This window comes from Urocampus carinirostris, chromosome 13 (genome assembly GCF_059441175.1).
Source record: "Urocampus carinirostris isolate Australia breed hairy pipefish chromosome 13, RoL_Ucar_1.0, whole genome shotgun sequence".
Classification (NCBI taxonomy): Eukaryota; Metazoa; Chordata; class Actinopteri; order Syngnathiformes; family Syngnathidae; genus Urocampus; species Urocampus carinirostris.
The window spans coordinates 39,413,072-39,424,955 of NC_142361.1; the positions used below are offsets into that span (position 1 = coordinate 39,413,072).

At 39.6% G+C, this 11,884-nt stretch overlaps 1 protein-coding gene across 4 annotated transcripts in view; it reads left to right on the forward strand.

Annotated features, from left to right (window-relative positions):
• cfap46 (cilia and flagella associated protein 46) overlaps window positions 1-9,530 on the forward strand; it is a 135,772-nt gene extending 126,242 nt beyond the window's left edge. For 2 of the 4 annotated variants that reach the window (XM_088351619.1, XM_088351620.1), the window contains exons 59-60: window positions 657-725; window positions 2,053-2,614. In XM_088351619.1, coding sequence (XP_088207745.1) covers window positions 657-725; window positions 2,053-2,162 — 179 coding nt within the window. In that variant the 3' untranslated portion in view covers window positions 2,163-2,614. Of the gene's footprint in view, window positions 1-656; window positions 726-2,052; window positions 2,616-9,245 lie in introns of those variants that run through there. The other 2 variants (XR_015852520.1, XM_088351621.1) reach the window with 2 other exon arrangements.
• Window positions 9,531-11,884: the final 2,354 nt, after the last annotated feature.

Genomic DNA, 11,884 nt, shown 5'->3' on the forward strand with positions numbered 1-11,884 from the left:
TGGCTTAGGGAGTAACGGAATACATGGAATAAAAAAAAGTAATATGGTAAGCTACTATACCATTAATCAATGATATCTTATTGCAGAAAATATCAAAACTTGAAATAGCAGCAGCAAAGCAGAAGGCACGCTATCTTCTTTAAAATATTTGCCATCAGTAAATGGTTTTCTGTCCTTTGCAATGCAGTGAGCAATGTGATAGCATGCTTCGGTGGTGGTGTTTTTAGCAGAGAAAATGTTTTCAGGGTCCGTGTTTGTTTGCCGTACCTGGACACAGCGCGTTTTAATATCCCCGCCTTGAATTCATGTTCATGTTTCGTCTCGTAATGACGTTTAACACTTGATGCGCGAGGTACAACGCTATCGGGGCATAATGCACAAAACAACACGGTCATTTTTTGCACAAACCTCCAGTCATTTGCCCACGCAGGCTGAAAATAATGTGATGTTTTCGCACGATAACCCTAACGTAAAGCCTTTAAATAAGACGGCGCGCAAAATTTGAGGTGAAAATGCGCATTTTAAAGTATAATCATTATTATTTTGCCGTGCGCTCGCATGCCACTGGTTAACCCTTGCGTACCACTGGTGGCACGCGTGTCATAGGTTGCCGACCCCTGCTTTAGAGAATTGATCATTGACGATGTGCGTTGTAGGTTTTCTGAGCGGCAGACAAACTTCCGGACAGATAGTCCATTTTCTTCGGCGTGAGGACGATACCACAGGTAGCTTCTTCACCATGCCTAACTTGTCAAACAATACAGCATACAGTGGAACCTCGGTTCTCGACCATAATCCGTTCCAGAACCCTGTTCGAAAACCGATTTGTTTGATCACCGAATATCGTTTTTCCCATTAAAACTAATGTAAATCGTTTTAATCCGTTCCAACACCCTGAATGTTTACCTTGAATGTTTGACGTAAACATAAAGCTAACCCAGGCTAATCGTACGTTCGCGTCATCGTAATCTTCCGTACGAAAGATTACGCTAACATGAACGTGTAAAAATAAAAAAAATCAGGTCGTTTACAAGTCATTTAGCACCACAAGTGGCTAGCGCTTCATTGGAAAGGGCGCTCCGTTCCAACACCCTGAAAGTTGGGCTCCGTTCCAACACCCTGAATGTTTACCTTGATTGTTTAACGTAAGCATAAAACTAACCCAGGCTAATCGTACGTTCGCGTTATCGTAATCTTCCGTACGAAAGATTTCGCTAACATGAACGTGTAAAAATAAAAAAAAAGGATAAAGAAAAGAATTATGAATAGGATTTCTTCCCTTTGTGGTGGTCAGCAGAAGGCGCAAGATCAGACTCTCGCACACTTCCTTCATATTTTGCTATTATTTCTTTCTTAAATGTCAAGTCAAGTCAAGTCAAGTCATTTATTTTTGTATAGCCCTAAATCACGAAGAGTCTCAAAGGGCTTCACAGATTGTTACACTATATTACACAGACTATTGTCAACCGACAAGAGGAGTAGGTTATTCGTATGCAATAGAGTAGAGGTGAGTTTTAAGTTTAGATTTAAACATTTCCACTGAGGTTGCAGATCGGATCTCAGGGGGAAGAGCATTCCACAGCACCGGTGCCCGGATGGAGAACGCTCTCGAACCAGCAGAAGACTTCTTTGCTCTCGGGATCACCAGAAGACCGGCACTCTCAGATCGCAGGCTTCGGACCGGGACATAGCGGCAGATCAGATCTGAAAGATAAGAGGGAGCAAGTCCATAGTTGTACGCACTACTTTTCTTTTTTCACTTGTAGCAACTTTGCTGCTTACACTTTCTTCTGAGTTATAATTAGAGGCTAAAATACCCGTACACCGCTCAGCATGGCACCCTAGCGTACGCACCCACGCATTACCAGCGTTCGAACTCCGATTTTTTGACCAAACAGTGAAGCAAGAATATCTGGAAATTTTGGGTCGGACTCCGATTTGTTCGATCTGAGAGGCGTTCGAAAACCGAGGTTCCACTGTACTTGTATATTCAATCTTGCAAATCGGTTTTGGAAAACAAATATTTTAAAAGTCAAGTGTTTTTCTCTGCAGATCACAGTTCCGGCTCTGATTCAGAAGTGGAGAGTCAGCGAAATAACGATTTAACTCCATCGGCTTTCAATTGTGTTCTTTATGGAATCCCAAATGTGGCTGGCACATAAAGATATTGAGTTATTTCGGACATTTGTTGTACATGAAGATTTGATGACTACAGGTACTCACTCAGTGCATTCTCTTTTTAATTTGAAGCTAAATTTAGACATAAATAATTAATAATATCACCTAATGAAAGTATGTAAATGCTAAAAAGAAGGGGGCCACGTACTGAACCCTGTGGAACACCACAGGTAACACGAAAGGGCTGAGATGTCATCTCATCATATTTAACAAATAACAAAGATAAGGAAATGGTAAAAATATTCAGGTTTCTTCATTTTCCTCGTGTTGAGGTTTTTGAGTTTTCCCTTGCCCTCATGTTGGTCTTAGATCAGGGAATGGTGTAATAATTGTAGTTTGCAATAATCTGTGGTCTGTGCTGCCCTTTGAGACTCCTTGTGATTAAGGGTGTCACAAATAAACATGACAATCTTTTGACTTGACTTTCCTCATGTTGAGGTTTTTTAATTTTTCCTTGCCTTCATGTAGGATTTAGATCAGGGGATGGTGTCATAATAGTCTGTAGTTTGCAATAATCTGTGGTCTGTGCAGCCCTTTGTGACTTCTTGTTATTAAGGGCGTCACAAATAAACATGACATCGCTTGACTTGACTTTTTCTTCATGTTGAGGTTTTTGAGTTTTTTCTTGCCCTCATGTAGGTTTTAGATCAGGGGATGGTGTCATAATAGTGGGCTATAAAGGGCTGATGTTCGTTTTGCCGGAGATCAAAGCCAGGAGGGAAAGCTTACCACATGTTGTGAGTCATCATTTAATTTAAAGCTAAATTTAGACATAAATAATTGATTAGTGTCAGGGAACAGGTCGGGAAGCAGGAAGTTGGAACTCATTTGCTTAGACGATCTGTCACTTTACTTGAGAAAGAAAAGTTGTCCGACACACAAAAGGACCAAAAACAAAACAAAGCAGGCTCAAATGCAGGTAAAACTACAGACTAGGCATTCAACGGGATGGAACAGAACTTGCAGGAATCTCTCAGAATGTTACACCGAAATGCAACAAAGTCCAACAAGCACAATAAGAAATAAACAGGTGTCAAACAGGCATGAACAGGTTTTCAACAAGGGAAAACAATGATCTGGCAAAGGGCGGGGCCAGCTGGGCACCATGACAACCGTGCAGGACATGACGGATTAGTACTTATACGGACCAGTTGAATTAATGTTACTCTTCAAAAAACATGTTTTACCCCTTGCCAGAATATTTAGTTCTTTTCAAGTATTTCACCATAGGTTTAACTTTGTCTGCCGCCAAATTCAGAAACATAATTCTTAAAATTAAAGGTAGAACAAATTTACAGTTTTTAATAAAAGAATAAATCTTAAAATGAGAATAAAATATCTCATATTGGATGTTTTGTTCACTTTTTTTTTTTTTTTAAACAAAACAATTATAACAAAAAAAAATCCTCAGCAAATGTCGTATCCAATTGTTTATAATCGTTTTTCAAATTTTTATATATATATATATATATATATATATATATATATATATATATATATATATGGCCGCGCGGTGGTCAGCGCGTGTGCAGCACAGGTCTGAGGTCACGGGTTCAAATCCAGCTACCAACTTTCCTGTGCGGAGTTTGCATGTTCTCCCTGTGCTTGGGTGGGTTTCCTCCGCGCTCTCCGGTTTCCTCCCACATTCCTAAAACATGCATGTCAGGTTAATCGGCCGGTCCAAATTATCCCTAGGTCAGAATGAGCGAGTGAGTTGTCTGTCCCCTGTCCCCTGTCCACTGCCCGAAGATAGCTGGGATGGGCTCTAGTACCCCCGCGACCCTACTGAGGATAAGCGGTGCAGATAACGAATGAATAAATATATACATATATTTGGGAATGTATTAAAGCAATCTTATCAGAAAGCTTGTAAAAAAATATTATTGTTGTATTATCGTACATTAAAATTGTAATAACCATGTAAAGCCCTGGCAGATAAGTCTCCAAAATCCTTGTGAAAAATATTCCTCAAATAGCAAAATTATTCAAAGAATGAGATCTCAATTTGGAAAAAAACTATTAACACAATTTTAAAAATGCTCAAAATTTGAAAAATCTTTTGGTTTTTGCAGTGTACCTTTCGGCAAGTCTCACCGTTTCCCAAAAGAAAAGGACTCAGAATCTTCTTTGAGACTTCTGCATTTGTGGATAAAAAGTTTTTTTCTACACAATCTCAAGAGGCACAAAAATGCAGGATATCATCGGTGCCCTGCAATGTTCCCTCTAAGCTGCGCGCGTGAGTTTTTAGAGTTTTTCGAGAACCGGCTTCTTCGGCTCGGCTCACTAAAAGGAACCGGCTCTTTCGGGTCCTAAACGGCTCTTCAGGTTGTTTTTGCTTCTTTAATCCCAACATGACCAAATATTATGTAAAATTATGCACAAAATGACTTAAAGGAAGGGGTAATAGAACAAAAAAGAAAAAAATACCAAAATGAAAAAGTAGTGAAACGCTGAGAAAAAAAAGAAACAAAAGGAAGAGAAAAAAGAAGGAAACATTCAGAAAACAAAGCCAGAAAAAGAGAAAAGAAAGAAACAAAGGAAAAAAGTAAATGGAGAACAAAAAGAGAAAAGTAACAGCTAGGAAAAAATAAACACAATGAGGCGGCAGTAGCTCAGGAGGTAAAGCGATCGTTTTAGGATTAAGGGATCCCAGTTCGAATCCCGGCTTGTCCGTGTTACATGTCGAAGTGTCCTTGGGTAAGACATTGAACTCCCAATTACCCCCAATAAGCAGGTTAGCGCCTTACATGGCTGCACAGATCACGGCCGCTATTGGGAAATGTGAAGCACAATGTAAAGCGCTTTGGGAAGTCATTGACTTGAAAAGCGCTATAGAAATGCAGATCATTTCATTTCATGAGATTTTTTTTAAAGGAATTAAAAAAAATAGAAAAAAACAAGGAAAATGAAGAAAAATTTTGTGTTGCATTCAAATAATTTCCAATTATACCAAGTCAATCTTGTTGCCAACATTGTACTTCCACTAAAAAAAAGTGATTAAATAGAATAGAATAGAATAGAATAAAATATACCTTTATTGTCATTGTTACAAAATGGGTTAACATATTGTGACAACGAAATTGGGCATGACACTCCAGTTTTACACATTCACAGTGAGGTATCGTGCAACCGACTCAATAAGCCCACCAAAATGTAAGTATTATACGACAAAAGATACCAGGGAAAAATAGAAATGGAAATCTTGTGAAATTGTTGTAAAAACAAATGACGTTTGTAGGCCGTACAACCTTTGCAATAGTACATGAGTCAATTCATTCAAAAGAGAAAAATCATTTTGCATTGCCGGAAACTCGGCAAAATGCAACGTGATGTCAAGTTTTGGACATGTTTGATAATTAATGATCTTGCCACACTTGGGATTATGGTTGCTCACTGTTGTTTCAAGCGTTGCTCACCGACGTGTGAACGCTCAGACCCGTAAGGAAAATGACAGGGGACATTGGTCCCCTGTGACATGTTCAGTAACTTCACTAGTCAGATGTGACGAGACTATCGATAAATGTATTGGCGGCATGAAGCATGTCAGCAAAAATCCATAAATTAACCGTGTCACATTTCAAGCCTGCAGGCTTCAAAATGGCGGAAGAAATTAGCAATCTGGCTCCCTTGTCAGTGCAAATGAAGATCAGCCAGTTAGTCCCGATTTAAAGCCGCTCAAAAGGTCTTGATGCCAAGGTGGAAGTCGAGACACATCTTGTGTTGGATTAGAGAAAATAGTGCATATACAGTGATGCCTTTACTTACGAATTTAATCCGTTCTACGAGTAGCTTGGTACCCTGAAAACGCATTTCGAATTTAAATGAACTAATCTGTTCCAATCCCAGCAAAAGTAAAGTCTATTTTGGTAATAAATCATAAAAGAGCATCACAATACGAAACAAATACATGTTAAATTAGATTACTAATTAATTAGAAAACGAGAGGCACATCATGTAAAAAATGAAGAATAAAGGTTGAGTCGTGTTTATTTGTGACGCTCTTAATCACAAAAAGTCTCAAAGGGCTGCACAGACCACAGATTATTGCAACCACGGACTATTATGACACCATCACCTGATCTAAAACCTACATGAGGGCAAGGAAAAACTCAAAAACCTCAACATGAGGAAAATGAAGAAACCTTGAGAAGGGACAGTCTCAAAGTGCTGCACTGACAACCGATTATTGCAAACTACAGACTATTATGACACCATCCCCTGATCTAAAACCTACATGAAGGCAAGGAAAAACTCAAAAACCAGAACATGAGGAAAGTCAAGTCAAGTGATGTCATGTTTATGAGGGCAAATAATATAATAAGCCCTTTGAGACTGTCCCTTCTCAAGGTTTCTTCATTTTTCTCATGTTGAGGTTTTTGAGTTTTTCCTTGCCCTCATGTAGGTTTTAGATCAGGGGATGGTGTCATAATAGTCTGTGGTTTGCAATAATATGTGGTCTGTGCAGCCCTTTGTGACTTCTTGTGATTAAGGGCGTCACAAATAAACATGACATCACTTGACTTGACTTTACTCATGTTGAGGTTTTTTAATTTTTCCTTGCCTTCATGTAGGTTTTAGATCAGGGGATGGTGTCATAATAGTCTGTAGTTTGCAATAATCTGTGGGGTGTGCAGCCCTTTGTGACTTCTTGTGATTAAGGGTGTCACAAATAAACATGACAATCTTTTGACTTGACTTTCCTCATGTTGAGGTTTTTTAATTTTTCCTTGCCTTCATGTAGGATTTAGATCAGGGGATGGTGTCATAATAGTCTGTAGTTTGCAATAATCTGTGGTCAGTGCAGCCCTTTGATGCTTTCCCGTCTCAAGGTTTCTTCATTTTCCTCATGTTGAGGTTTTGGAGTAATCCAAAAGTCATTGAAAGTAATCAAGTTAAAGTAACCCTACCCAACCCTGCTCATTTGTGATCATGTATCATCAGAGCAGCCACAAAACGAGAGCATTATTCATCCCCTATTCCAAACATGTACATAGCCTTCAGGTTCTTTAACCAGGTTTCACAGTAGTACTATTTGTTCTGGCTGTATCCAGTGAGACTAGAGCAGGACTGTACGCAATTTGACCTTTGCATGTGCTTCATCTATGCATGTAGGTCAGTTGGAGAGTACGCCCGGTATGCAAACCTTTTAAGCTGGGGGCTTGGAAGAGAGGATATGAAAATGTGTTTAAATTAAATGTAATATTAAATAGCTGTTTGTAGGATTGATGTGTCCCGCCGAAATGGGCGAGGATGGATTATTATGCGGCCTTTGGAAATGTCAGTAATTAGTGGCATTTGTTGTTTGGTTCAGAATGAGCAATAAAACATTTGTTTTGCTCGGTTTGAAATCAGGCACATCAAAAAAAAAGGAGCTTATTTTTACTTGAATTCTATTTATTGTTTACATATGAACTGCATCTGTAATGGAGTTCCACAGGGCTTCGTATTGAACCCCCCTTTTAATTTATTCATTCGATCTACATGCAGAGAATTAGAGGTATTATAGGTGTGTATAATTTGATCACTACAAGCACAAGGAAACACAGAACCTACTGACACTTAAAGTGACCAAAAAGTACAATGTATCTTTTTATTTTTTTTTACAAAGCCTTTCTAGAGTCGAGTGTCATCCGCGTAGGAATGAACACTCATATTATACTTGCGAATAATATCACCTAATGGAAGCATGTAAATACTGAAAAGAAGGGGGCCAAGTACTGAACTCTGCGGAACTCCACATCTAACACTAAAGAGCTCAGATGCCATTTCACCATATTTAACACACTTTGTCTTATCTAAATGATAGGATCTGAACCATGAGAGGACGTTTCTTGAGAGACCAATTAAAGCCTTTCTAGAGGTTTTTGGTTTTGGGGTAACCATAACAGCAAATATCATACAAGTATGTCACTTTTCTTATGTTATGGGTCTTGTTATTAGAAATAAATACCAATTCCTTAGCTTGTGAGTATTTAAAAAAATGCAGGTTTTCATGATATTTTATTTTAACTCCAAACCTCAGCATGAGGAAAATGAAGAAACCTTGAGAAGAGGGCCGCACATGAGGTGTTGGAAAAATACAGGTCGAGACTTCTTCTCGCACGCGTTCAAAGAAATGCAGGGATCAGATGACGTCAGAGGGAGTTCTTGTTTTATTGTTACATCTTCAGCGTCACAAGAAAACTCAGAAAGTCTCAGACATGCGTGAGTTCTTATAGCTTTCATAGCCCACCCCGGTTCAGCCCCGTGAGAGGGCATACGTAACTTCTTCGGAAATGTTTTTCCCTCAGTTTTCTCAGAAAGTATTGGCAGGTCAAACGCTTGCCTTAAGGAGGATTGTTTGTACTCATTCGTCTGCCAAGACTTTCCCGAAAGTCTGATGTCAGCACGTTTCTAATTGTCTGTACTAATTCGTCTGCCAGGACTTTCCCGAAAGTCTGATGTCAGCACGTCTCTATTCCACAACAAATGTCATCCCCCTAGTACAGGCTTTAGACTATTATGACACCATCCCCTGAACTAAAACTTACATGAGGGCGAGGAAAATTTCAAAACATCGGCATGAGGAAAATGAAGAAACCTTGAGAAGGGGCCGCACATGAATCAAGTCATGTTTATTTGTATAGCCCTTAATCACAAGGAGTCTCAAAGAGCTCCACAGACCACAGACTATTGAAATCTACAGACTATCATTACACAATCTGATCTAAAACCTACATGAGAGCAAGGAACAGCATTTAGATGGACCCTTAATTAACGTTTCGGTCTTTTCAGGGTTCAGGCGCAAGAAGTTGAGTGACATCCATTCTTTTATCTCAGTGAGGCAGGCCTCCAGATTTCCACAGTTTAGTGTAGCAGATTCCTCCATCGGAAGATATAGTCGAGTGTCATCCGCCTAGCAATGAAAACTGATAGTATATTTGTGAATAATATCACCTCATGGAAACATGTAAATACTGAAAAGAAGGGGGACAAGTACTGAACCCTGTGGAACTCCACAAGTAACACTAAAGAGCTCAGATGCCATTTCACCATATTTAACACACTGTGTCTTATCTGAAACGTAGGATCCGAACCATGAGAGGACGGTCCTTGAGAGACCAATCCATTTTTACAGCCGAACTTGTAAGATATTATGGTCCACAGTGTCAAGGGGAGCTGTCAAAGATCCAGCAGCAGCAACAGAGGTGAAGCGCCGGAGTCCATTGCCAGTAAAGATCATTAATTACCTTAACATGTAGTACAGGCTACAGACTATCGTCACGCGATCCCCTGATCTAAGACGTACATGAGGGCGAGGAAAAACTATAAAACCTCAGCATGAGGAAAATATAGGTCATTCATAAGCTATATATAGCCCAGATTTAAACAGTTCCACTGAGGTTGCAGGCTGAAATCACATACATCTGTATCTGTTTTTGTTTATTTGTTCAAGTATAAAGTTTTTACTGAAAATATTCTTTAAAAGAAGATGATTTTAATAAAAATCTGTTGTAATTTTCTGTCATGATTACCGATGTGAATCACCTCTGCCCGCTCCTTTGGCGTCAACTGCCGCGGGCTCTGATTGGCTCTCTGTCACTATTTGAACTCAGTCCTGTCAATCCCCTCTCGTCAGTCCGTCTGCAAACCTCAGTGTATACTAGGCAAGCCTTTTTCGACCCTGACTCCCACCTGTGCAGTTTTTGCTCCCGTCTGTCTCCTTGGTAATGACTCGTTTTTGATTCCGACCACGTCTGCTCTCCCACCCCGGCTTACGACCTGTTTCTGAACCCGACCACGTTTTTGCTCTCCTGTCCCGGCTATCGACCTGTTTTTCCGTTGTAAACGAAGCGAGCGGTTTGACGCTACTGTGCGCATGCATCTGCCGCGTGGGGATTTCCCATCATGCATCGTTCCGAGAAAAAAATATATGGTGTTAGATTATTTTGTATTTTGTAAGGGAAAATACGACAGTTTGTACGGGCATGGAGGCCTGGAGCTTGACAGGTATGGAAACGTAACGCAATTGGGTCCTGTTTCCGTTCTGGACCTGACAATTTTCAATAAAACAGGGTAGTAAACTACAGAATATTTTCCACCTCACTTCCTCCATTTCCCTCTTTTTCTCTCTATTTTTTCTTTTACTTTTCTCCTTTTCATTTTCTCTCCCTCTTTCTCTCTCTGGTCTGTATCCCCTCTCTTTCCCTCTCTTTCTTTTTCTGTCTCTCTCTACTCTCTTTCCTTTCTCTTTCCCTCTCTCTTTCTGTCTCCCTCTCTCTCTTTCTCTTTCTCTCTCTCTTTTTGTATCCCTCTCTCACTCTCCCTCACTCTTTTTCCTTTATCTTTCTCTCTTTTTGTATCTCTCTCTCTCTCTCTCTCTCTGTTTCCCTTCTCTTTCCCTCTCTTTTTCTGTCTCTCTAACACTCTTTCCTTTTTCTTTCCCTCTCTCTTTTTGTCTCCCTCTCTCTCTTTATTTTTCTCTCTCTCTCCTTTTGTATCCCTCTCTCTTTCTCTCTCTCTGTTTCCCTTCTCTTTCCCTCTCTTTTTCTGTCTCTCTCTCTAACACTCTCCTTTTTCTTTCCCTCTCTCTTTTTGTCTCCCTCTCTCTCTTTATTTTTCTCTCTCCTTTTGTATCCCTCTCTCTCTCTCTCTCTCTCTCTCTCACTCGCTTTCCTTTCTCTTTCTCTCTTTTTGTATCCCTCTCTCTCTCTCTCTCTCTCTCTTTCCCTCTTTTTCTTTTTCTGTCTCTCTCTCTCTTTCTTTCTCTTTTTCTCTCTCTCTCTCTCTCTCTCTCTCTCTCTCTCTCTCTCTCTCTCTCTCACTCCCTTTCCTTTCTCTTTGAAACGGATTACAAAAAATATTTTAATCACAATCTAATTATTCTCTGCCATAAACATACCCATATATATTAATGTCTCAAATCCAAGTCAGAGTTTCTATGTTGCTACCCTGATGTTGCTACCCTAGACAAGCTTTACTATTTTTTTCTCAGAAAGCTTTTATAACATTAGCGCTCGTTTCTTTTCCCATTTAATTATGTTTACCAGGCTGATATAACAAAGCCCTTGCGTTCTAGTTATTTCAGTTTCACCTTTCAAACCGAATGCAATCGAGTTGATCCTATAAATATAATGTCTTAATTAACGACTCACTCCTTTTCGAGACACATATAAAAAAAACCTTGAAAACAAAATTAATCCTTATGCCATGACATATTTATCGTAACCGAAATGTTAGTCATTGGTCCTTCTAAATGCCGGGACTTATTCGCAAAAACTGCTGTGAACATTGACAAATGTCACATCACACAGAGTGACTCAGTTAAAAATTTAGGTGTCATATTTGACCCTGATCTATCCTTTGAGATGCATGTAAAGCAAATTACTAGAACTGCCTTCTTCCATCTTCGCAACATTGCTAAAATCCGTTCAATACTGTCTCAGTCTGATGCGGAAACAATAATTCATGCATTTGTTACCTCCCGTCTCGATTACTGCAATGCACTACTCTCCGGTCTCCCGAAGTCCAGAATCAAGTCTCTTCAGCTAGTACAAAATGCCGCAGCGAGACTTTTAACTAGGACAAAAAAGTACGATCACATAACACCGATTTTGGCTAACCTGCATTGGCTCCCAGTTAGCCAAAGATGTGACTTCAAAGTTCTCTTAGTATTGTACAAAATCATACATGGACTTGCTCCCTCTTATCTTTCAGATCTGATTTG